General features: G+C 40.9%; 2 protein-coding genes across 2 annotated transcripts; both read left to right on the top strand.

Annotated features, from left to right (window-relative positions):
• The first annotated feature begins 3,814 nt into the window (after positions 1–3,814).
• On the top strand, positions 3,815–7,709 carry pnrc1 (proline-rich nuclear receptor coactivator 1). The gene is made up of 2 exons (XM_017697715.2): positions 3,815–5,017; positions 6,035–7,709. Exons 1-2 carry the CDS (start codon positions 4,595–4,597, stop codon positions 6,509–6,511), a joined length of 900 nt encoding a protein of 299 aa, XP_017553204.1. The 5' UTR covers positions 3,815–4,594; the 3' UTR covers positions 6,512–7,709.
• An 863-nt stretch (positions 7,710–8,572) lies between these two features.
• On the top strand, positions 8,573–24,811 carry LOC108427471 (peptidase M20 domain-containing protein 2). Its single transcript, XM_037537645.1, is given in 10 exon segments — positions 8,573–8,999; positions 9,002–9,256; positions 11,843–11,991; positions 14,704–14,846; positions 16,706–16,860; positions 21,754–21,835; positions 21,838–21,873; positions 23,847–23,883; positions 23,885–23,952; positions 24,384–24,811. Coding segments are annotated over 10 exon segments (1,296 nt in total). The 5' UTR covers positions 8,573–8,846; the 3' UTR covers positions 24,602–24,811.
• Positions 24,812–26,741: the final 1,930 nt, after the last annotated feature.

The raw sequence follows: 26,741 nt of genomic DNA, 5'->3' as shown, positions 1-26,741 counted from the left end.
TATTAGCTAAACTATCCTTGTAGCTACAGCGCAAAACTAAAGAAACTTCAGACAGCAAACCCATCTTGGCTTAACGACTATATTAGTATTTTTTATATATATTTTATTCTTATAGGACACTGCAATAAAGAAACAAAACATTTTTTTGTTGTTTTATTTATTCATTTCAAAAACTCTTTACATCCCAAACTGTAACAAATAAGACAGAAATAGTATTTTGGACTGACACTTCATTTGCTCATGTTTGTCTCTATGTGCTTAACATCTGTCTCACTGTAGATGGCATCCTGTAAAGGCAGAAAGCAAAGGCACAGGCTAGCCACACATTGCATAATACTGGATTCATGTATGAGTCAAAAGCGAAATTACTGGGTGAATCACTGCCATTGTCACTAGTAACATATTACCCTATTAAAACACGTATCAGATTGCAATTTCATGTGAAACCTGGAATGTGTAAGACTTTTACGTCGGCAGCCTCGGCATTAGTTATTTTCAGGATTTGGAGGGCAAACGCTGTTATGTAACCCAAAACACTAGAATCCGCAACAGCTTCTTCCCTGAGGCGCTCAGATTACTGAACACACTGTTGCCCCCCCCCCATTCACCTGCATCTAATCTAAACCCTTTCCATCATCCACCATAGACCGATCACACACCCCTTTACCATCACTGCACACCTGCACTATGAGACCTCAACCTTTCTGTACAGTTTACAGTGACAATGTTATGTTTGCACTAGTTTCTTCATCACTAACATGCTGCTTGATGCCAATCCATATGTGTGTGTGTGTGTGTGTGTGTGTGTGTGTGTGTGTGTGTGTGTGTGTATATATATATATATATACACTGCCCAATTGTATATATGTTTTCTTGTCCTGTCTAGTATTGTATATATCTGCACTCCATGTAGTCCTGTTTAATGCACTGCTGTTGTACGCTGCACTAAGTGGCCTGATGAATGACATTTACGTATATATGTTATATTGAGCAATTACAATAAAGACGACTTTATATTATTAAAGGGTGATGGTGGGGTTGGAGCATGGGAGGATTGGGGGGGTTACAGAACTAAATTATGAGAACAGAATTACCACATAAACCTGGAACTGCGCTGTTACTAAATACTTTGCACATCTGCATGCATGACATTCTTGCGTAGGTAAACAACTGGCGTGCAAATCACTTTTGTTTCCATGCCAGTACACCGTGCTAAGTTAGCAAACGACATATTGAAGTGACAGCCAAATTTTAAAAATATCAAAAATCAAACCTGTCAAAGAACGCAAAAAAAACACTAGTCAGCCAGGTTTAGGGTCCCAAAGACTATGATGTATCAGATGGTCAGTTATTCTGTAAGGCCTGTTTATGTGGGCTGTGCTTTGCTATGAGCTCAGTCAGCTGTGAGAGGAACATTACTAAATACAAAACACAAAACAGGAAGCTCACTGACAAGAGAAAGTCCCTCACGGACAAAAGAAAGTCCCTCACGGACAAAAACCACCAACCATCAGCAGTGCATTCATGCTTTACAATACTTAAGAACATAAGGACTAGAATGTGTTTGAGGGTTTGTGGATAGTAGGGGAAAGGGGTGGTGTTCGATGGTGGAGAGGTGTTGTTGGTTGGAATGGTGGTGTTTGTTAGTGGGGGTAATGGTGGTGTAGTTATTGGTAGTGATTGATAGTGAAGGTAATGGTAGTGTTTGAAGGTTAAGTGGCAATGATGGGGTTTGAGGGTAAGGTGTAATGGTGGTGTAGGTAATGGTAGTGTGTGATAGTGGGGGTAATGGTAGTGTTTGAAGGTTTAGGGGCAATTATGGGGTTTGAGGGTAAGGTGTAATGGTGGTGTAGGTATTGGTAGTGATTGATAGTGAAGGTAATGGTAGTGTGTAATAGTGGGGGTAATGGAAGTGTTTAAAGGTTTAGGGGCAATTATGGGGTTTGAGGGTAAGGTGTAATGGTGGTGTTTGATAGTGGGGGTAATGGTGGTGTAGGTATTGGTAGTGATTGATAGTGAAGGTAATGGTAGTGTGTAATAATGGGGGTAATGGAAGAGTTTGAAGGTTTAGGGGCAATGGTGGGGTTTGAGGGTAAGGCGTAATGGCAGTTTTTGAATGGTGGTGTTTGAAGGTTTCGGCTAATGGTGGTGTTTACGAGTAGGGGGTAATGGTGGTGTGGGTAATGGTAGTATTTGGATGAGACTGTCTGCTAAATGCTATAAATGTAAATGTACTTGAAGGTTGTGACCAATGACAACAGGATGGTGCTGGAGCTCCTGTGACAAGATTTTCCCCCAGCAGCACAGCAGTTGCTGTTGCCTAGCAGATTTACTTCAGCTCATCCAACCAGGCATTCTGAGCAAGAGCGTGCAAGAGGAGAGCAATCAGTCAGCCTCCCTCAGGGCCGTCTGCTGTGAGAACGGAATGCTAATGTATCACAGTGTACAGATAAATACCTATATTGTACTTTCTTTGAAGGTGAAACAGAGGGATCTTTCATGCTGTGTTTTTCTGGATTTCCTTCATCTCCACAGCCACCCTGTCTTGCTTTAGATTAGGATGATGTTACATAATTCAGTTCTCAGTAGCAGCGCTGCACATCCCCTGCCCTGCACAGTCAAACACATGAAGTTAACATCATGAACAGGTTTGATAATTAACTGATGGAACTGAATCGGGTGAATCGGGAACAGGGAAAAATACCAAACTGTGCAGTCTAGGGTGCTCCCAGGTCCAGGACTGAATCTGCTGATGTAACCGACAGCCGTTTATGGGTAAGCTGTTCCGAAAATTCTGCCAGACGTGCATTTCCATGCTCAAACATGACACACTGTTGTACAAAACAGTACTTTTTCATTTAAAAAACTACTCAACATATAAAAGAGGAGGCATATTAAGAAGATCAAATCTATTTTGTTTATTCATTCCTTCTTTGAGCTGGTTAAAGTGACACTCTGGCCAAAATGAAAAATATAACTATTGCTATGTTTGTTATAAAAATGCCTAATTGCCTCCTACAGTCATGCCACAATAATACCATAAATGTTCCAGTGTAAATACTAGAAACCTTATCTGATCTTGAAGGGGGAGGAACTTTTGTTTGTTTGTTTGTATTTTCTGATGGCTGGCAACTGTAGAAGAAAGATAGATAACATTACTGCTTAGATCTGTCTGTATTTATTATCCTTCACTGAAAGGGTACATCAATGGATTTCTATATGCTGTGGGGGAAAATCCCTAGTAGTTCAAGCATTTGCATAATGCATGCTGGGTACTGTAGTGAGGCACACTGATTGTGAATCCTGTCAAACTGATGAGGCCAAGGGAGGTGATGCTGCACAAAAGAACATTTCCTGACATGACAAGAATATATTAAATGCAAGGTTTAGGTCTCTTTACAATAACAGTGGGTATGTTTTTCTTGAAGAATGATCTAGCTTATTAACAGTCTTTGCTAAAATGTGTGCATAAACACCTCAAGCAGTAACACTGCTGCTCTAAAGACAATAGCCCACACTGATCTGGTATATATTGCATTATTTGCTCTGTTGAATGCAAAGTAAAACATAGATATGATTTTATTATATAGAAAGACAATGGGAATTTAGGGAATGGGATCTGAGGGTTGCTAATTTATTAGAATTGTTGGAAACCAGTTAGCTGTATTTCTCTGTTTCTGTTGACAGAACTGAGGACAGTAATCCGTTCTTCATCCTCGCCCTTCGATTACGTAATGCACCGGATGCGATGACCATTTTTGGAAACGTCCGTCTTCCATCCTTTGTGACGTGGATTCGGTTGTTTGACGGAGCCACGCCCCGCTTGAGTTGAGCAGTCTGGGAAACTCCAAACGGGCTAGTTAGATATGCGAACATAAGCAATGAAATCTTCCATTCTTTAGCTGATCTAGGCTTAGCCTCGAATCTGCTTCTAGAAGCGGTGCCGAGAACATATTACATGCGTGCTTTCCTACATTCAAGGCACGAGAAACAAAACAAGCCCCGGTTATCAACTTGTAGAGTTCCGTCGTTCTGGGGCGCTGACCAAACCTGCTTCTATTGTTTTGATAGCTATAGCTAACGTTAGCTAGGCGTTTTTCTTTCTTCGACGCGGTTTTTCCCTTTAAGTTTGTGGAAGTTTTAAACGAAGGGGACAAACTGGGAGCTTATCGTTTTTCATCTCTTTTGTTTTCCTTTGTTCGGCAGTGGGAGGGACTGCGAGCCGGAACTAGCGTTAGCCACCGTTCTGCGCCATTTCGGTGAAGTCAACTGAAGCTGCGCCATCTCGACTGAAACTTTTTCAGGTCGAGTTTACGAGCATTTTCGCCGTCTAAAACGAGGACATTTGGGTTGATTGTGTGTATATTCGACGCAGCTTTCTCGTTTCGAGAAGAAAAAGCCACCAAGGAGGCGACTTGAGCGGAAAAAAACCGTTTTTCAGCCTGTGGTAATACGTTAGCTCGCTGGCTAACTATCTAGCGTAGCGCCTAACCTCGCTCGCTGTAATCAACTTGTTCCCAGCAGCGCAGCTGACCGTCTAGTTGGCTGTAACGTTACACGTTTCTGAACTCGCAGCCTATTTTGTTCCCCTTCAATGTATCCGCCCTTACCGCCCTGCGGCGGCGTCGAAATCATGCTGGGAGAAGTACTGGGTCGTCGCATCGAATCGAGCCTGGACGACGTCGAGAACAACAAGCCGCCTTCGGGGGTGGTTTTGACTTCCTCTGCCCGCTCCAACCTCAACTCGTCCCGGCGAGCTTTGCTTAAGAAAGGCGCTCGGCGTGTCCGCACGGCGACGAGCCTGCAGGGCAAACATGGCCAGAGCCAGGGTCAGCAGCAGCACTACCACCACCAGAGGCAGCTCAGGAGCAATAACAACCAAGTGCGTCTGGCCGACATCAACAACAACAACAGCAGCAACGCCGCCTCCAGAACCGCAGCACCAGCAGCCGAACTGCCAGCCAACCGAGCGGCGGGGAACGCGGGGACGCATTTAAAACCAGGAGCCAAAAAGGAGGTACATATAACCCCTTTCGTATTTTAAATTATTATTTCAGTCGTTGAGAAACTCCCGCAGGGGGGGACGAGGTGGATGAAGGTCAACGAATTGTTTTGGAGAAGAGTTTGAGCGCGACTGCCAAGCGATCGATACTAATTTTAGAGGAAATTCTCCCTTTAGCATTTACCATGGAAAGAGTGAGAGGCGAACAGCTATAAGGCCAAGAAAACAGGGTTCTAAAGCTGCTGCAGGGCAGGGAGAGGAAAAATGTCTAGATGTTTCTTTATTGCCTCGTCTGATGCCGTCTCTCCTTGATACCTTTCTTGTTATGGTGGATTGTGGTTAGTTTTCTTTATGCACAGCAAGAAAAGTGAACATAGCTTAGTGTGTTAATATGCAGCAATATTATAAGCTTTATAGAACCAGAAGGGTTGTTGCTCTTATGATGTAAGATTTGAAACAATAGAAGAACCATTTTTGGTTCTGTATAGAACCGTTTTCAAAAAGGTTCCAGATAGAACCATGTAGAAGGCGTTTTCCATCAGTGTGAAAAATCATTTCACCATGTGAAGACCTGTTTAAGCGTGTATGTTGTTCTATATAGCCTCATTGCCTTTTTAGTTGTGTAGCTTTTAGTCTGCTGGGCCATTGTGTGGTAAATCAAGGCCTGTGGAGAAACCTACGTCACTGGTCTCTAATGAGGATCTTGTTCACCACAGACAGAGCTGGTTTGCACAGAGTGCTCATCTAACAGCTGTTTACAATTCCTCCTGCTCTGTTCGTGGCATGTCTGCCTGCAGTGTTCTACTGAACCTGAGCCTGCAGGAGTAGAGCCAAACACGGAAGGAAGCGAGGGTGAAAATGCACGGCAGAGGGCGGTGCATAAAGGGCCTACGTGCAGTTTGAGCTTTTGTTCATGAATGCTAGACCAAGTGTTCTTTGTATGTTTTTAAGTGGCAAAAGTCAACTTTAGGGTAAAAAAAAAAGTTACATTTGTCTGCCCTGACTCATTGGCCATGTTTCTTTTGTCCTCAGCTGCTGAAATCAAAAACAGGAAGGGTGGAAAGAGGAAACCAGTCGAATGGGCAGTCCATCCACAGCCCGAACAAGCATGAGCAGTCCACATCAAACCTGAACGCACGCAGTCAGAAGAACAGGCTCAACAACACAACCGGCAGCATTACGCTGGTGAAGAAGTGTGAGGGCAGCAATCAGCATAGCCCTCCATTGTTTCTCATCGCCAGCCGCAGGGAAGGGAAGAGGCCTCTGAGCGCAGTAGAGGCTAGCAGGAATGCGAATGCATGTCCCGCTCAGCCTTCACCAGAGGAGACCCTCAAAGATGGAGAGAAAACATACGCCGGAGCCAAGTTCAGCGAGCCACCCTCGCCGAGCGTGTTGCCCAAACCCCCCAGCCACTGGGTGGGTGAGAACGGCCCTAAACATTCCGACAGCAGCAGAGAGCAGATGTCTGTGCATCTAAAGACCCTGCTGAAGGTCCAAGCCAAACCATGATTCGGCATTTAAACCACTCGTCCAAATTTGAACTCTGATCTGTCACCCAAACACCTTAACAGCATCGGACAAATTGGCATCGGACAATCAGGCAAAAGACTGGAAACATAGCTTGTTGCAACAGGAAGTATTGCGTTTCGACCGTAATTCGGAAAATGTCTTGCGTTTGTGTTACGAAAGCGGCCTTGTGTTAAATGGGTTTTTTCTTTTAAACAAACTTGTGTAAATGTAAATACTGTAAGACATGTAATATATGTGTATATTTTTTTGATGTTAATTTTAACAGAAGAGTAAATCTAGTTTTGTTACTGAGGCTTATGAGTCACATGATGACGTTCATCATGGTATATCATGATCTGGTGGTATACTCTTTTAAAGTGTACTGATAAGCTACAGGAGCCATTTTTGGGGCACATTGCATGTAAGAAGTTTGCTTACAATTTTGCACAAGACTGAAAAACCAACACGGGTCCCTTTAAGGTGTGAGAATCGACGAGAGTGTGGCGCTGTAAGGTTCTGTGAACCCGTCCACACGTCTTGTGGCTGCTATGCCTGAATGCACTGCATAGAGAGCCTGCATTGTTTATGGAGTGGGACTGTCCAGGAAGGGGGCTCAGCAGACGATGGAGAGACGGAGCGTAAGTCTAAACGAAAGGACTTTGGTCGCGTATGAGGAGCACTGCCTACAACTGAAGCAAAACGGACAAATAACACACAGCAATTCCAAAACCCTAGGTTTCTTATCCCAGTCCGCAAGCACTGATCTTTCTGATGATGGATAAGGACACTTTATTATTATTTTTATTATTATTTTTATTCCTTTTCCGTAGCATTCACAGCATCGCCCTGGTTTTTTTGAATGTTGTACTTGTCATACTGAGAATGATGTTTACTGCGAAAGAGAAGGCCTAATTGTTGTGAGGTGTTTACATGTGTATGGACAAAGCCAGGCAGCTACCAGCATTCTTTTCTTTTCTTTCTTTGCTTTTGACTAAACTTTACACAGCCGAAGACATTTGTTTTTGCATTACCGAAACCGAACACATTTTGTTGCAACAATAATTGTTTTGAACCTTTTGTCTGCTGTCTGTCTTAAAGAAAACAAATGAACTTGCATTCCCATTTATTCAATTGGTAAGAGAAACGTTATGAACGTTTTTATTTAAAATTGTTGAAATAAAGAATTTGGCCACCCCTATTTACCTGTTTTGTTTTTTGCTACATTGTCTTTTCGTCCAGGCGCTATTGAAATGACCGCATCTGCAGAGCACTGCACTTTAAACCATTCTCATTATCAATCCACTTCTGGCCCAGCTTATGCTCTTCACCTAGATGCTGTTTTGCAGCCGCGCCACAGTCATGAAAAGGTTACACAACACCCAAGTGCTGCGAATGCCGTGGCATACTGTTGCATAATATTCCACACTGCCCCAGTTCACCTCTCCTCGACCAGCTGGGAGACTGTAGCCGCCTGGCAGTCGAAATCAAACTGTTCTCTTTATCTCCTGTAGGGATGTCGAGTTCTAATCCTTAAGACGTGACTCGGTGCACGAAGGGCTTAATAATTAGCTGACGAGTTGAGCGTGTCTTGGCAGAGCCCAGGGTTTGACACTTGTAACCTATTTTGGCTATGCACCAAGAGGCGAATGGAAATAACCTGGAAGAACCAGCTGAAATTAGTGCTACCTTCTCTTAAGAGGCCATTGGAGAGATCTGGATTTAAGAGTGAGCTGTAGATTATTCTGCTGGTTTTAATGACCATGAATGACTGAGTGCTGTTAAGCCGCCTTGCATATTTTATCACCTGAGGTGATAAATATAATAATTATATAATATATAATGTAACACAATACTTAAAGGCAAAACAAAGGTATATAGCTATATTTACTTTGTCAAAATTTAAGTAAACAGGTCATTTTAAAAAAGGCTTTAAAAAAATATTTGCAGAAACTTAACTGGTAAAAAAAATAGCTGATTTAACTGTGATGATGTCATGATGGACTAGCAGCCAATCAACTGCAGCCCTACATGCTGTGCCTCAGACTTAACTGACCACAACACACAGCTTGTGGAAACAGCTCACGTTATGGACAGGGCCATCTGCTGAAGCGTGCTGTAGAGTGCCAGCTTCTCCAAGCCTGACCAGCCATTTGTCCTTAAGAGACCTGACATGCAGTGACCCATCCACGTAAGCAGCAGCAAGCAATAAATCGCCTTTCTGCAAATGTATTGATTTATAAAGTTGAGAAACCAAGTGCATTGAAGCCTGAGCTTTTGTCTTAATATAGCCGTGATTCAGTGCCTTCTTCCTCAAGTGGCTCTGGTGCTCAGAGGAATGTCTGGAATCCTGCGAGAACTGAAGCAGCAGGTCTGCAGTTCCATTGACCAGGCCAGGGACAAACTCCATCGATTAGGAACGGCCATATGGCACTGCCCGGAGCTGGCATACAAAGAAAGGCAGTCTCATGACATACTGGTGCGTTTTTTTTTTTTTTTGAAGTGGAAACCAGGTGGAACGTTGAGCCGCACTTCAAACTGGACACTGCGTTCCGTGCCTCATGGGGGCCGGTGGGAGGCAGCGACAGCGACCCCACAGTAAACATTGGATTCTTGTGTGAATATGATGCTCGGCCAGGAATAGGACATGCATGTGACCACAACTTGACCGCAGAAGCTGGAGCTGTAGCAGCAGTGGGCCTGAGGGCTGCATTGAAGAGCGTTGCAGACCGTCCAGTGCACGCCAAGGTGTCTCTTCGTAGACCAAGGCCTTATACATTTAAGCCAAAGATCTAATTCACACCATTTTACCTTGTCACCAATGCTTTTGAGCAGCCAGCACTGAGTCACAAGGGCAGTTCAGCCTAAAACTAGAGTTTAATATTATTTGTGGTGTCATGCAGCATTCTGTAGTATTATATCCCTCAGCCTTAGTTTGACAGAACTCAGAGTTAAACTGTTCATATTTTCATTTATCACTGTTCTCTCGCTACAGTATACAGCAGGCATTGCACAAGCACATCATGCAGCCATTGGGAATCCCTGTAGAGTCAACCAATATTGATTGCTAGCCTAGCCACTGACCTACAGGCTAATAAACACAACCAAACTGGCATTAGTGTAAGTCTTACTTCAGTCATCACTGTAAACAAAACAGTGATTCAGTGTTTGTTTGGCACAAACTGGACAAGAGAGACGTTTTTAGCCTTTTAGCCAAAGAAAAGAAGCCAAATTGAGGTAAAGTATCTACATAGCTATGGTAGCTACCATGCTAACTTTAATTCTTAGCTTGTCCTTGCTGAGCCTTTTCTGTCATTTGAGTAAACCATCCTCTCCACTGTAATGATGATTTGAAGACAGACGCTACAGATACATGGCTTTCTTAGCAGTAATGTTAGGTATCTGCCTTCCTTCTGCATTTGAGAAAAAAAGGTTCATAAATTCTTCCCACTTTTTCTAGATTTTCAACTGGAAAATCTCACTTTGGAGAGTCTGGGGGCTACTGCGGAACTACTGTAGGATGAAAATAAGCATGCAGATGTAGCAGTAGTTCAATTTTCCAATGTGCGACATACTTTTGTCAGTGTTTTTAGATAACAGTATCATCGTTTCAGAAACTACATACGCAAATCTGCTTTGGATTACTTAACGTGGACTGAGATTAACAGTGATGGACAAATCATGTACTTGAGTAAAAGTAGAGACACCCAAGGTAAAATATTACTCCCGTAAAAGTAAAAGTTCCTCCCTTTAGACCTCCACTTGAGTAAAAGTACGAAAGTATTTACCTTCAAATGTACTTAAGTATCAAACGTGAAAGTACTGAAAGATTAATCATGACTAATGTCCTGTTGCTGTTTTTGCTTCATGAACTCATTTAGGTGAAAGTCCTCCAGTGTCTCTCTTGATAAACCAGTCTTTTAATAGAACGCCATTAATTAGTGATGCTAACGTCTATTAAAATGATCAAAAGCACAAAACACTGAAGGCAAACGATTTCCATCAGATAGAACCGAGTGGCTCTGAAATCACTTTTTGTGAGCAAGCAAAGTTTCAGTTTAAGATTTATTTACAACTTAGTCACAAGTTTAAGTTTAATAAAAGCTTGCTTTAAGAAAGTGCGTTTTGTATAAATTCAGAATAAAGACACAGGCCAGTCACGACTGCATATGTGGACATATTTCTATATTGTGCTCTATTTACACAAAGTTAGGTTAGTTCATCATTTATGTTGAACAGATGCTCCAAAAATATTCCGCTGCAGCTCTGATGTTGAATCGTGTGCTTGCACTGGGTCGGTATGACCAACAGGTCAAAAGAAGCTCAAAACAAAGTGCTGCTGTATTTTTTTTGTTATCAAATCATATCAAATCAAATTTATTTGTATAGCGCTTTTTAAAACGGATGTTGTCACAAAGCAGCTTTACAGAATTTCGGAAAAGACAAAGTTTCAACAGGACTGTAAGAATGTACAGAAACCCCCTGGTGGGCAAGCCAGGGGCAACAGTGGCAAGGAAAAACTCCCTCAGAACTGAGGAAGAAACCTTGGGAGGAACCAGGGTCACCAGGGGGGACCCATCCTCCTCTGGTCAAACTACCTACAGTGATTATATTACTAATATTAATAGCAGTAATATTGGTATTAGGAATAACTAGGAGTCTATGAGAACATCAGCGTAGGGTGGGCAGCTCGTCCAAGGCAGGTGGTGGCAGCTGGGGCGTGGGCAGCTGGTCTGAAGTGGGAGGCAGGAGGGCTCAGCAGTCAGTCATCCTTCAGTGTCCAGCCGGACATATGGGTGAATTGTATACTCGGAAAGAAAGCAGGTAAATGGAATTAGTTTTATTATTTATTTAGTTATGGTTTTATACACACATAAACCAAAAGGAACGACAGATTTCTTATGATGTAGTGGAGTACAAAGTAAGATATTTGACTTAGAAATGGATTGGAGTGAAAGTAAAAAGTCACCAAAAATGAAAATACTTCACTAAAAAGTGAAAAACTACTTAATTACAGTAATGAATTACATTTACTTAGTTACTGTCCACCACTAGATTAACATGTGATGATATCGGCTTACAGTGTTCACAGTGCTATAACCTTCCAGGACTTGGCTACGTTTGCAGCATAGTGCCAGTTAAAAAATGTTGGACAAGGCATCACTTTAATGCAGTCACAGTGCAACTTGTAACTTTTAGTAAAATGCACAAATAAGTTATTATTAACAGAGCTGTATACAGCAATGTCTTTATGCATATTTGCATAGTGTGCAGTTCATAAGAAAACACACTCCATAGTCTATATAATGTGTACTAATGACTGATGATTGGCAGGTGACTGTGCTGGGAACTCCAGCAGAAGAGGAAGGTGGGAGGAAGACTGACCTGCTGCGGGAAGGAGCCTTTGAGGATGTGGATGTCGTGTTAATGGCCCATCCCTCTCAGGAGGATGCCACCTACATCCCTGATGTGGCTGAACATGAGTAAAAAAAATATTAAAAACCCAGTTCCAAAAAAGTTGGTATGTGAAATGCTAAAAAGCTGAAAGAAAGAAGTGATTAGCAAATTCTGTTTGACCAGTATTGCAAATGGCACAAAAACACAGTATTTTATGTTTTATCTTATGAATCTTATTGATTTAAATACATTTAATAATAATAGCACTTAATAATCTGGGGACTGATAGCCCAAACCTATCTAGTGTTGAAAGTTTAATATTGTGCCATATTTCTGTTATCCAATCCCTTGCTGAAATTAAATTCAATTGCCCCCTATCCCAACTTTTTTGGAACATGTTGCAGGCATCAGTTTTAGATTGTGTATATATACAAGAAAATAAGTAGGATAAAACATGCCATATCTTGTCTTTGTACTGTTTTTAATTCAAATACATTTCAATTTACAGATCACTGCTTTCTGTCTGCCCTGCGATGGACTGGCGACCTGTCCAGGGTGTATCCTGCCTTCCGCCCGAAGACTGCTGGGATAGGCTCCAGCACCCCCCCGCGACCCAGACGGAGAAGCGGCTTAGGAAATGGATGGATGGATGGATGGATGGATGGATGGATGGATGGATGGATGGATGGATGGATGCTTTCAATTCAATTCAATTCAAGTTTATTTATATAGCGCTTTTTACAACAAGGTTGTCACAAAGCAGCTTTACAGAAAAACAGGTCCACGCCTCTTATGAGCATCACCACAGTGAAGCCAATTTTGTGGTGACTACAGTGGTAAGGAAAAACTCCCTTTAAGAGGAAGAAACCTTAGAAGGGACCAAGGCTCAGTCCGAGGAACCCAACCCCCGTGGGTCGACCCGCACAGAAGAAACAGAACAGAAACAAGAACAACAGTACAAAGAGAGTGCAAAAAGATGGCTGGAACGCTGGAACCACGAATGGGGCACCTCCAGACAGGCCAACGGGGCATCTCGACACATGTGAGAGAGATAGAGAGAGAGAACGGAGTGGGAGGGAAGAAAGATAGGTTAGAAGGGTTGTGTTAATCTCTGTTGAGCGGGACAGGGCCGATTCCAGAGTGCTGCAAACACGAATCGGCACCTCCAGACAGGCCAACCGAACATCTCGACGCATGCGAGAGAGACAGAGAGAGAGAACAGAGTGGGAGGGAAGAAAAAGAGGCTTTCTGTTTTTATCTACATTTTAGATAGAATCCCAACTTTTGTGGAAAAGGGTTTGCATATTACAGGAAGTTATGCCTGGAATAACAATATTTTGTCCAACAGTTGTCCCAAATTTACATAATTTTCCTAATTTTACCCAATTGTGGTCAATCAATCAGTCCGATATTTAGTTTAATTTAATAATGTGTTACATTTTAACATGCAGTTTCCACAGTTGGTTGGTTGGCTTTATTTGTTAGCTACATTATTGTTAGCTACATTAGCCTCAGAGCTCCAGCTCAAATCTAAAGACGTCAAACACGCCAATTGAACTATGCTGAAGGTGACCTGAAAATCTGCGTAAGTTAGAGTTTTGGCGAAGCTTTGACTGGCTTTGCAAAGTTTTAGTGTTATTAGGTAATGATCTGTGTATCATCCCCTTTTAGCCTTCCCTTGGTAAGAGTAAACACTGTAGGCTCAGGCCTTGCCTTTTAGAGATAACCAAGCTGTGACCGAGTAGTAGGAGGCAAGGTCCAAGCCAGGCCAGATGCTTGCTGGTGCTATCTCAAGGCTGCAGCGCCCTGGCCTACTCCCAGAATAGATTACAGGGCAGGGGGCCATGTTCAGGCATGTTTGCATAGCGCTGTTTCAGGAATAGGGGTCACCTGCTAGCATACAGTTATAACTGGCATAGACAGAGGGCGTCTGATATCCAGAGCAAGATGTCTTTGATTGCAACAGAGAAGCAAGAGAATAAAGCCTAAGCCTGAAGTTGTACTTATCCAACATCATGAAAGGAGAATGTTTTGTATGTATAATAATTCCGTTGTTAAGACTGAAGTTATTTGAAGTGGTTTAATGTGAAATGTTTAATTGTAGAGAAACCTACACACTTGTGTTTCTTTACAATGGTGGTGATAGGAAGCAGGACTAATACAATTAGTCAAATAATACAAATAATACAATTATAGCCTACTTACTACTTACTTTTTACATGTAATACTGATGACAATAATCATATTAAGGTTTCTTTGGAGAGTGTTTTGCCTTATATTAAAATTAAAAAACAAAACATTTTAGGGCAAACCTATTCTGAAACAACATCTCAGACACCAGGCAGTGTCTTCATAATCTTTTTATATAACAGCTTTCTGTGATGTAGCTTTTAAAGGCATTAAAAGCTTCAGGCGTCTGTTTTCTCACCACCACTGTAAATCACTCTGAATGACTTTGCTTAAATTTGAATGATTTAACTATGCATTTAAAAGAGTGGAGTTCTTATCTTTGTTACAAATTGTTTGACCGGGAACTGGGAAGGTGCTGAATTTGCTACAGCACCCCCTCCTTTCAGGACTGTTTAGCTGCATCTGCAACTGTGACTATACACATTATAATAACTTTAAAAAAAAAACTTTAAACAAAGTATTTTGAGTGAAATACAGGCATTCAGACTGATGCATGACTAATAGGACAGTGTGTATTTTTACTTTGAAGCTAACTTTGCTGTAGTCTGAATAGATTTTATAACTTCAGACAGACTGATGGCAGCATCAATGTCGTGTTGACTCTACAGTGTGGTGGTGAAGTACCATGGACGAGCATCTCATGCGTCTGCGTACCCCTGCGAAGGCGTGAATGCATTAGATGCTGCCGTGATGGCCTACAGCAACCTCTCTGTGCTCCGGCAGCAGCTCAGGCCTGACTGGAGGATCCACGGTGAGCGGCATTACTGTAGTGTTAAAGCGATTGTTCAGCGAACAATCTAATAAGCACACATTCATCAAACGGCCTCAGAAAACCGTTTGAGACAGCGAGTTTCAGGCTAGCGTGGGATGATTTAGACATGCAGTTTTGGTGCTAGTAAGTGTTCACAAGCTTCCATTATTGTCAGTAGAGCATGTGAGCGTGAGTGTGGATTGGGAGCAGAGTGATGTGATTTTGCTCAGGGGGCATCTGTGTTCTTTTGTGCTCCAAAATTGCTCCAGTATCATTCCATCCTCCAAGCCCGACAGTCCTTTTTTTCCCACATCGAAACTGTTAAGCAGACCTACATACTGGAAATTCACAGATCGCAACAAACATTACACAGATTTAGTCTTGTGTCTATTTTGCTATGCGAATAATAAAGATGGTAGATTATAAATGAATAAAGATTAAAAGCATGTGCATTTGTTTACCCTCAGTGGTTGTCTAGCTTGTGATTGGACTGTTGCTTCAAGCCTACAAGCCTATTTTTTGTTTGATGATGGCCATAAATTATATAATTAATGAAATGAAGTGTGTACTGTCTTGTCCATACACCAATCAGGCATAACATTATGACCACCTCCCTGTTTCTACACTTATTGTCCACTTATTATCAGCTCCACTTACTGTATAGGTTCACTTTGTAGTTCTACAGTTACAGACTGTAGTCCATCTGTTTCTCTGATACTTTGTTAGCCCCCTTTTACCCTGTTCTTCAGTGGTCAGGACCCCCATGGACCCTCACAGAGCAGGTACTGTTTGGGTGGTGGATCATTCTCAGCACTGCAGTAACACTGATGTGGTGGTGGTGTGTTGGTGTGTGTTGCGCTGGTCTCAGTGGATCAGACACAGCAGTGCTGCTGGAGTTTTTAAACACCTCAGTGTCACTGCTGGACTAAGAACAGTCCACCAACCAAAAACATCCAGCCAACAGCGTCCTGTGGGCAGTGTCCTGTGACCACTGATGAAGGACTAGAGGATGACCAACACAAACTGTGCAGCAGCAGATGAGCTGTCGTCTCTGACTTTACATCTACAAGGTGGACTGACAAGGTAACAGTGTCTGATAGAGTGGACAGTGAGTGGACACAGTGTTTAAAAACTCCAGCAGCACAAGTCTGATCCACTTGTACCAGCACAACATACACTAAACACTACTACCACTTCAGTGTTACTGCAGTGCTGAGAATGATCCACCACCCAAATAGTACCTACTCTGTAAGGGTCCATTGGTGGGGTCTTGAGCTCTTAAGAACAGGGTAAAAGGGGGCTAACAAAGTATGCAGAGGAACAGATGGACTACAGTTTGAAATTGTAATTATTTTTCTATTTTTGGGATCCTTAAATAAAATGCTAAAGCTCTAAAATGGAGGTGGTAGCAAGACTAAAGCAGCCCAGCAACACAAAATGAAATTAAACCCAAAAAATGAATTAGGAATGAAATATTTTTGATGACAGAGGAGTAAATAAATATACAATTGTATGCAAAAGCTTCTGCACCCTTGCTCAAATGACATCCCATTTTTTTTAGGTGAAAAAAAAGTTAACATCCACATTTTGATGAACGATTACTGTTTATTGGCTGAATTTAACATACTGGGGAAAAAAAAACCGAAAATATGGCCTATGCCAATACTATGTCACTTTTTATATTTTGTTTTACTTTCTTCCAATATGTTAAACCAGGCAAATAAACATTGCATGACTGTAATTGAGTAGACGTTTTGTCATTTGAAAATAGTCAAAACAAACATACTAGTTACTCAATGTGGTCGGAGCATCTAATGTGGAGGTTGTCACGAGTGTTTTTGAAACGTCCCGTCTTTCAGGGATCATAAAGCACGGAGGTGTGAAGCCCAATAATGTCCCTGATTACAGTGAGCTAGAGTATTATTTACGCACCCCCTCCCACAGGGACCTGGCCACTATCAGAGCCAAGGTGGAGGCCTGCTTCAGAGCTGCTGCCATGGCAACAGGCTGTGAGGTCAGTTGGTTGAGCGCTGCATGCGCTCCAATATGCTTAAAAGTACTTACGTTCTCTATACAAAGCTTTGCAAGCGTGCTCTGCTTTTCAGACTGTTGGCAAGCCAGAAATAAGCATGACAGAGTTCGACTTGCTCACAGGCAGTAAGCTTCTAGGGTATAAAGAGCAGATGCCTGCTCTGTTGCTGTGTAGCACTGTCTGCTGAGTCAGTCTATAACTGTGTGCTATTCATTATATAGTAAACTGCTTTGAGATTGCAGTCATACTAACATGTTTTATTGACTTTCTAAGTGAAAATAAATAAACAAATCCTCTACAGAGAACAGACGTAAGTAGTGTAGCGCACAGTTTCTAAATTGTTTTTGACATATTGGAAAATAATAGATATAATGTAAGGGGTGCCATAACTTTTGCACAGTCCACATTTTATGTTTTTTTTCCCCCAACATGTTAAATTCAGCAAATAAACAGAAATTGTTCATTGAAATGTGCAGAAGTTGTGTTCTCTGTAGCATCCAAGACTAAATATAATATCAAATCTATAAGCATTTAGTTTGTCCACTCTGCACCATCCTTCCTGACCATAACCTCCATCCTTCTAATCTTAAAACTAAACAGTTTCAGCTGTGACGACCCAATTGCCAGGCTTTCAGGGGTCACTGACATCAGAATCCTCTTGAAAGAGACACTAATATTAAGCAGCTACCCACACTCACCTCAGCTGCCGTACAAATTTCTAAGAAACCTCTAAGTTGTTTCTGTCCATCCCTCCATTTTGAGAACACTGTGAGTCGGGAAGTACATGTAGCCATCGAGAAGCCCTTACTGAGAAAAAAATGCAGTAGAACCCTGAAACTGGACATCTGAGATGTGGAAGGAAGATTTATGGACTGATGAGTTGAAATTTGCAATTGGGATTACTTGGATGGTGAAAAATCACAGATTCAACCAACTTCTAAGACTGAACTTTGGAGGTTGAAAAATATCCCAATTGCAGATTTCACTGAAAAACTGGAAGTGAGTCTCCTGAGGAAAAAGGAAGTTCTCCTGAATTCAGCGTGGATGCTGTAAATACTGAACGTATTGATATTATATTTAGTTGTTGGGATTTCTGGGTGCCACTTTAGAATAAGACTACCTTTATGGAGGGTTTATGATTTGTTTAAACTTATTAATGTTATTAATTTAGCCACAAATACCATCAAATCATTAATAAACAGTTTAAACACATTAATAAAAAAAGCATATGTGGCCTATTATATCTGATACACATGAATAACAGACAGGTGTAATGCTGACTGATCAAGAAGACAGTGTAAGATAAGTAGCCAGTCAAATTGAACAGGTTTAACAGTACAGATGAGTGTGGGTTTACTGTTAGGCAAACAACACGTCACTGTTGCCCTTGTTCATTCTTTGTTATAACTACTTATTCATGAATTTTGACTTAAATAAATGAAATAAAAAGGCTTTCCAGAGATTAGAGGACCATTTCCAGCACAGTTAATAACCTGAAGGCAGGTGTTCCAGCTGTGGTGGTTTGGACTTTACTGAGCACTGGATGGACTGGCAAGTTTACACTACACTACCAAACATTATGTCTTGGCTAGTGAAGTTACATTACGAATCCATATGGAAAAATACATAGGCATATATTTTTACTGATGTATGCAAAAGTTTGGGCGCCCCTGGTCAAATGATGTTTCGTTGATTTTCTAAGTGAAAATGACTTGCAGATGTCAGGCTCCAGTCCTCACGGGCCAAAACACTGCAGACTTCATCACACTGCCTCATTAAACACAGCCAATTCATCTCATTAGCTAATTAGCAAGGCCTTCATTAGCAAGGCTGCTGAGCAACTGAAGTTGTACATCAAGCAAGAATGGGAAAGAATTCCACCTACAAAGCTTCAACAATTAGTGTCCTCAGTTCCCAAACGCTTATTGAGTGTTGTTAAAAGGAAAGGTGATGTAACACAGTGGTAAACACGCCCCTGTCCCAACTTCTTTGGAACATGTTGCAGGCATCAAATTCAAAATGAGTGAATATTTGCAAAACACAATAAAGTTTATCCTTTTGAACATTAAATATCTTGTCTTTGTAGTGTATTCAATTCAATATAGGTTGAAAAGGATTTGCAAATCATTGTATTCTGTTTTACACAATGTCCCAACTTCATTGGAATTGGGGTTGTACTGTTTATTTGCTGAATTTAACATAGTGGGAAAAAAATAAAACAAAATTTTTGTTTGATTGTTTCCAATATTACCTAGAAATTGTGCAGGAAAATTGTATTTAAATTCATTCCTTGTAGAGAATGTGTTAACTTATTTTGACTTTACATATCAAATACATTGTTTTGTTCCAAAAATGTGTTTCAAACACTAAAATACTTAAAAAAACAACATTTTTTGACATTCCTGTACATTTTCTAATGTATTTAATACATACACTGTGCATGCATTTACTTTCTGTATGGGTATGTTATGCAATTTCATCTTTTCTTCACAGACGCTAGAAACAATCAGAATGATCTGTTGTGGAATAAGAATTTTGCTAGTTAAAATGACTTAAAACAACAAAATAACAAGCAAATGAAAATATCCAGAAATGGGCTGAAAATTCTTAGAATCTTCAGAAAACAGTCTCATTATGAGAAATATTAGGCAGATTTAAGACAGTTTCACTTGCCAGGACATCACTTTTTGCAGTGTTCTTACTACCCTGTACAAGTGTACCAGTAGTGGTACTATGTGCGGGTGGAGTGGTACATTGGTCCATAGCTAGAACACAAGTGCTCAGAAAGCAAAGATGCCAGTTGGAACACAGCCGCTGTCCTTAACCGTGTGAACAGGACTCACATGGTGCTTGTTTCCATAGTGATGACTTCCTCGCTGTAGAAGCTTTTCACAGATTTTTTCGGTCACGTTGTCTCACACGTTTTAACACATGAGGATGTGTGGAAATGCAGATAGCGCTGCTACTACACACTGCCAGAGCTCTGTAGTAGTGAGTAATGTGTTCATTTCTAACATAAACATCTAATTTAAAAGTGTGAAGAATAAGACTTCCATGTGCTACAAGCATTGAAAGGGCTTAAAGGGGAACTCCACCAATTTTGCAAAGTGTCTACATCACTAAATGGTTTGCACAAAGTCATTTAGAGTAGCTTGGTGTGAAATGCTTTGTTCTAGAGACATTTACTTAAAGCACAGGAAGTTATTACATGAAATGGTTATGAATGCACTGTCTGATGCCTAAGACATTCTTTGACCATAGTTTTGTGATTAAGTTTAGGCCTAAAACGTCTTGTTAGTCCATTTTATTTTAAGCCATTCAGGGCAGAGGGGTACATGTAGGGTGTTGTGAGGCAAAAAAGATTTTCTACTATTTTGCCATCAACAACATTACATATTACCCAGAAGACGTGTAGCTTCACTGGTGGCTTTGGATAGTAAATTAAATGGCTATACTTGTTTTGTCGACATTGTGATCCCTGGTTCCTATCACCACCTCTGTAAAGAAAGCTGAGTCTGTACATTTCTCTGCAGCGGATCATTTTACAATTTTACATTTTACATTTTATCAAACCTCTCTGAATGACTTGTTGACATTGCATCGATGGAATCATGCAAATCAGTGAAATTCCCCTTTAAATCATTCTACAAGTTTAGTGCCAAATGGCCATGCTCATTTGAAATGTTTTCATTAAAAAATATGCTTTTAACCTTCCATAGTATAGCTACATACACTATATTTCCAAAAGTATTCACTCACCCATTCAAATAATTGAATTCAGGTGTTCCAATCACTTCCATGGTGTATAAAACTAAGCACCTAGGCCTGCAGACTGCTTCTACAAACATTAGTGAAAGAATGTGTTGCTTCAAGGAATGGGTTTCTATGGTCGAGCAGCTGCATCCAAGCCTTACATCACCCAGCGCAATGCAAAGCGTCAAATGCAGTGGTGTAAAGCGTCGCAACTGGACTCTAGAGCAGGGGAGACGTGTTCTCTAGAGTGATTAATCATGTTTCTCCATCTGGTAATCCGATGGACGAGTCTGGGTTTGGTGGTTTCTGGAAGAACAGTACTTGTCTGACTGCATTGTGCTGAGTGTAAAGTTTGGTGGAGGGGGGATTATGGTGTGGGGTTGTTCTTCAGGATTTGGGTTCGGCCCCTTAGTTCCAGTGAAAGGAACACTTAATGCTTCAGCAGACCAAGAGATTTTGGACAATTTCATGTTCCCAACTTTGTGGGAACAGTTTGGGGACGGCCCCTTCCTGTTCCAACATGACTGCACAGCAGTGCACAAAGCAAGGTCCATAAAGACATGGATGAGCGAGTTTGGTGTGGAAGAACTTGACTGGCCTGCACAGAGTCCTGACCTCAACTGGATAGAACACCTTTGGGATGAATTAGAGTGGAGACTGTGAGCCAGGCCTTCTCGTCCAACATTAGTGTCTGACCTCACAAATGCGCTTCAGGAAGAACGGTCAAAATTTCCCATAAACACGCTCCTAAACCTTTTGGAAAGCCTTCCCAGAATGTTGAAGCTGTTATAGCTGCAAAGGGTGGGCTGGCATCATGTTAAACCCTATGGATTAAGAATGGGATGTAACTCAAGTTCATATGCGTGTGAAGGCAGACGAGTGAATACTCTTGGAAATATAGTGTATTTTAAAATTTGATGATGTTGATCATTGTGTTAACATGTTATAAACACTTTAAAGTTGATAAAACCGCTGTATCATTGCTGTCAGGACAAAATGTCGTATCTCCAACATGGTAACTTTTTCAACCCTAATGAAAAATCACAGATCAAGAAATTAATAGACTTAATGCTAGTGCACAATGCACTATAAAGTAAAGTGGAATGATCCTGTTTCTTAAAGGTCGAGATCCTGTTTGTGAAGAACGAGTTTTACGAAATCCTGAGGAACCACACACTGGAGGGCCTGTATGAGGAGAATGGAAAGCTCTAGGAATGAACTTTATCACAGAGGACTCCTCTGGTAAGGAAATAATGCAACTTCATCATACAATTCACATCTTTACCTGCTCACCAATACAGAGAGCTGGCGTCTCAACCTGGCTTTCTGATGCATTAGGAGATCTATCTGGAACCAAAGTAAACTAAAAAGCATGTGCCTGTCTGGTTAGAGTTTCCTATCATTTAGTATAGAATACAAACTTCTTCTTTTTTTTATTTTGATACACACAAGTGAAGGCCTAAGCTGTTCAACACAACTTTATAATGGAGTCTTATTGGCTGTGACTGCACTGTTTTTGTTCCACAGTGGGATCTACGTGAAATTAATAAACACCAAAAGGCAGTTTTATGGAATGGAAGCCCATTCCCACCAGGAAGATTTGCCTGTTTTTTTTCTCTTTCTCTGTTTATGGCAGCAATTTGTCAAAATAATGACTTATTCTCTCGGAATGTTGACTTACTTTGTCAAAATAATATATTTTTTCCATTCCTTGTTTTCTTTCTTTTTCTTTGCCGAGTTGAACAGCTGCTCATACTGTGCGTCTGATGCTGTTGCCTCTTCTGCCTTGATCGGGTGCACCACTGCTTGCCAGCATTCTGGACTGTCTTGACCACAATTTAGCTTCATGCGGTACAACGCTGTGCAATCCTCACCCTCAGATGCTGCTGCATAATCATAAACGAATCAAATTAACCACTGCCCACTTGTTATTCCCGCTTTATACTATAATACTTTATACTAACAATGTTTGCTGTACGGTGTCGACCAGAGGAGGATGGGTTCCCCTTCTGAGTCTTGGTTCCTCTCAAGGTTTCTTCCTCTTGCCTTTAGGGAGTTTTTCCTTGTCACTGTTGCCACTGGTGATGCTCATCGGGGGTTTGGACCCAGATGTTCTTTCTGAATAGTGATTGTTCTCTAAAGTTGCTTTGTGACAACAGTTGCTTGCTTGATTTTCCTGAAATATTGACTTGCTATTATAATCACTATTATAATAGTAATCACTTATTTTAAAATAAGTACATGGCATCCCAAATGAATGACATTTCTGAAATGTTACTACTTCTTATTTCACCATAGAATGTCAAAATTTCAGCTTAATAACTCAAAATCCTGAGATCCAAAATGTCTTCTTGGAATATTGATTTACAATAACAATCACAATAATAATAATCGCTTATTTTCTCAAACTAAGTACACAGCATCCCAAAATAATAACCGATTATTCAGAAATAACCTTTCTGAAATTGTAATCACTCATTATTTCAACATAGAATGTCAAAATTTCAGCTTAATAACTTAAAATCCTGAGATACTAAGCCTTAAGAGAATGCCATTAGTTTGTACGAAGCCCTGCTTGTGACATCCTGTATAAATAAATAAAAAAACTATGCATGGCCACAAATTAGTAAGGCATGATCTCGTTCCCACGCCTTGCTAGGTCATGGCCATGATGTAATTATCTCGTTCCTACACCTTACTATGTCATTGCCACATATTAGGATCTCGTTCCCATGCCTTACTAAGATGGGGCCACGCATTAGGATCTTATTCCCATGCCTTACTAACTCATTGCCACACATTAGGATCTCATTCCCATGCCTTACTAAGTAGTTGCCACGCATTAGGATTGTTTCCACGCATTGATAAGCTGGGGCCACGCATTATTTTTGTTTATATGGGATGTCACCAGCAGGGCGTCATCAATTTGAGATGCTAAATCAATATTTCAAGAAAGTAATTATATTGAGAGACTGGGTGGAATTTTTTTGCTGAAGGATGGAAAAAACAGGTCGTTTTTCTCCTCTGCTTGGTGGGAATGGGCTTCTGTGGATAGATGAGGCAGTGCTGTCTGAACTGTTTTGGCCTTGGCGTGAGATGTGCAGGATTGTGTATTTCTGCCTGTTTGTAAGTTAAAAGGACAGAACATGTGGGAAAGAATGCCAGCACTCTTATAACCTGCACCCTCTTTATGGTTTCACTCTTCCTCACATCAGGCTCTTCAGATTTTGGGAATGTGACCCATGCTCTTCCATGCTCATACTTATTTCTACATCGGATCTGATGCCCTCAATCACACTGAGGAATATACAGCTGCTTCTGGTGAGTATGAAAAGAAGGGGGACAGCTCCCTCTGCCTGTGTTATAATGTTACTGTGTGTGTTCCAGGCCTTTGAGTACTGTATGGGTCTAAAACTCAATTCATGAATGTGAAAGAGAAGCACTGGAGCTTTAAAACAGGAGCTTCTTTGGATTAGTATGCGTTCTTGATTGCAGAGCATGTTTTCAAATCTTTAACCCATTCATGACTATACTAAGAGTAACTACATTGAAATTAAGATATACAGTAAGTGGAAATTGACGTTTGGATAGTGCACATGCGGGTCTAGGAGGACCTGGAATGGATATTGTGACATCCTACGCTAAGGTCAAGGCAGCCACTGCAGTGTAGCATGCTCTATAAAGGCATTTTTCACTTTCGAATCGTTACCCTTGTGTTTGAAGCACATCCGTCTGTGTTTCAGGGTTTGCAGGTGCAGAGAAGGCTCAGTTTTTCACCCTCCGTGCTGCCAAAGCCCTGGCTATGACTGCAGTGGATGTGCTCTTTGGCCCAGGGGTTCTAGAAAGGGTCAGGAAAGAGTTTACAGAGGCCAAAGTCATTGAGGAAGAAGGCCTGAAACGCCAGCAAAAAAAACATGCTGAAGCAGAGCCCAACAAGAGCCAAGATGCAACCACATACAACACAGTTTAAAGGCATAACTTGGAGAAAATCTTAGTTTTAATTTCTCAGACCACTATTTTATATTTTAAAGGTAGCAATTAGGAACAGGAATGGTTAGTCATGGTTAGTTTTGTGTGTGTTGTGCTGGTATGAGTGGATCAGACACAGCAGTGCTGCTGGAGTTTTTAAACACCTCAGTGTTATTGCACACACTAACACACCACCACCACATCAGTGTTACTGCAGTGCTCAGAATGGTCCACCACCCAAACAGTACCTGCTCTGTGGTGGTCCTATAGGGGTTCTGAAGAACAGGGTAAAAGGGGACTAACAAAGCATGCAGAGAAACAGATGGACTACAGTTTGTAATTGTAGAACTACAATGTGCACCTATGTAGTAAATGGAACTGATAAAATGGACAATGAGCATAATTCAGTGAATTAACTTGCTTCATCCTAATTACATGTTTATGAAGGTAAATTCTACCACTATAAATTAACTAAAAGCTTAAATTCACCTTAAATTCAGTGCTAACTTAAATGTACTGTCATCTTAAATTGACTGATATCTTAAATTCACTGCCACCTTAAATTTACTGGTACCTTAATGTCTTTGCCATCTTAAATTCATTGCTACCTTACATGCAGTGCCACCCTAAATCCAATATTTGTGCTGATGTTGCTATGCATTAGACAGTTTATGATTGTCTGTGTAAGAGACACAGGGGGTTCTGTCTATAAGCCACAAACCACCATGAGGCGTAAGAATAGGGTGGATTGTCTCACTATTCAAATACCTGAATCAGCATACGTCATGCTAATTATATGCATATGAGGTTAAATTGGGGTGTGTCCTTTGTAACTGATACGCAGACAAGATACTTACATGCACTAAAGCTGGTGCATCAGTTTCACCCAAATCTCCTTCTGTTTAAATTTTGTTCAATTTTCCCAAACCAGATGTGGCGTTGTTTGGACGTCTTTCAGGTCAAATCCACACTTGTTTCTATGCATCTCTTGATGATTAAAGGCCATTATCTCTCCCTTTTATATTGTTTTTTTTTCTCCCTTAAATCTGTACAGAACCAGAGCTCAAACTTTTAGAATGGGATAGCCAGGTAAGAGTTTGTATTGGGATGGCACAATGCTGGGAATAGAACAAAGTTAAATGGCATTACTGTATTAAAATGAAATGTCATGTTTTTTTTCCTCTAAACAAGCTAAATCTGTCAGTCACCATCACATGAATAAAATATTACATTAATTACATTTACTAAGAAAGACAAAACTGTTTTGATGTAACATATTTTAGTCGTTCATGAGAAAATCATGTATTTGAATCAACTGAATTTAATGCATCACTTTTCTCAGTACACAACATTAACTGTAAAATAAAAATTTCATAAAGATAAGACCATAGAAGTTATTACTTTAGACTGCTCTCACTACAGGGTATACATCAGTCTAATGATCAGAAAGCTCAGCACTGTATAAGTGAACCTGCAACATGTGCATATATTCAACATTAAAAATGTTATTAGTTTTTGATAGTTTTTGACCATTGAACAGCCCACTTCATAACGCAAGCCCACTGCTGGACGGTCCCAGCGCACATTCACTCACCTCTTTGCCTGGTAAATTAGCCAGTCACAGTAAGATACGCCAATTATACTATGCAGCATCATCAGACTTTTGTGACTGATTGATGTCGCAGTTTCCATTACTGGGGTGGCCATGCTTCATTCCAGGGTAGCAGTGACCACTCCAGCCACACCTTAGCTATGCCTCTGAATCTGTACCGTTTGCGCAACGAACACTAAAGCAGCAGCTTAAATGAACAGAATCTTCTACATGAGTTTTGAACCAACTTCATAGCCCCTATAGTTGCTCTCCTCACTGTAGTTACTGTCTCTTTCCTGAGCTAGCAAATTATATTTGTGGCAAAAAAAATTAGCGCAGTGCAGAGAAGACTAAGAATGCAACTGAAACCATTTAATTCAATAAATGAGGCATTGTAAGCATACAGGAACTGGTGTTTTCAACATTTATCATAATTCTAGATGTTATTCATGCTTACCAGAGCATACACAAAACCGCAGTTTGGTCCAAAGAGAACAATGCAGAAAAACGTTTTAAAGAAAAAGGTTTACATGAAAAACACTTAAAACAA

The sequence above is a fragment of the Pygocentrus nattereri genome, chromosome 4 (genome assembly GCF_015220715.1).
Source record: "Pygocentrus nattereri isolate fPygNat1 chromosome 4, fPygNat1.pri, whole genome shotgun sequence".
Lineage (NCBI taxonomy): Eukaryota > Metazoa > Chordata > Actinopteri > Characiformes > Serrasalmidae > Pygocentrus > Pygocentrus nattereri.
Note: the sequence above shows the minus strand (reverse complement) of the source record. Positions and strands in the feature narration are given on the sequence as shown.

What these genes read in the sequence shown, in the direction of transcription:
- pnrc1 (XM_017697715.2), top strand. Translation starts at nt 4,595, where the DNA reads ATGTATCCGCCCTTACCGCCCTGCGGCGGCGTCGAAATCATGCTGGGA. An exon ending in AACCAGGAGCCAAAAAGGAG is followed by an intron (nt 5,018 to 6,034) that starts GTACATATAACC and finishes TTTTGTCCTCAG; the next exon opens with CTGCTGAAATCAAAAACAGG.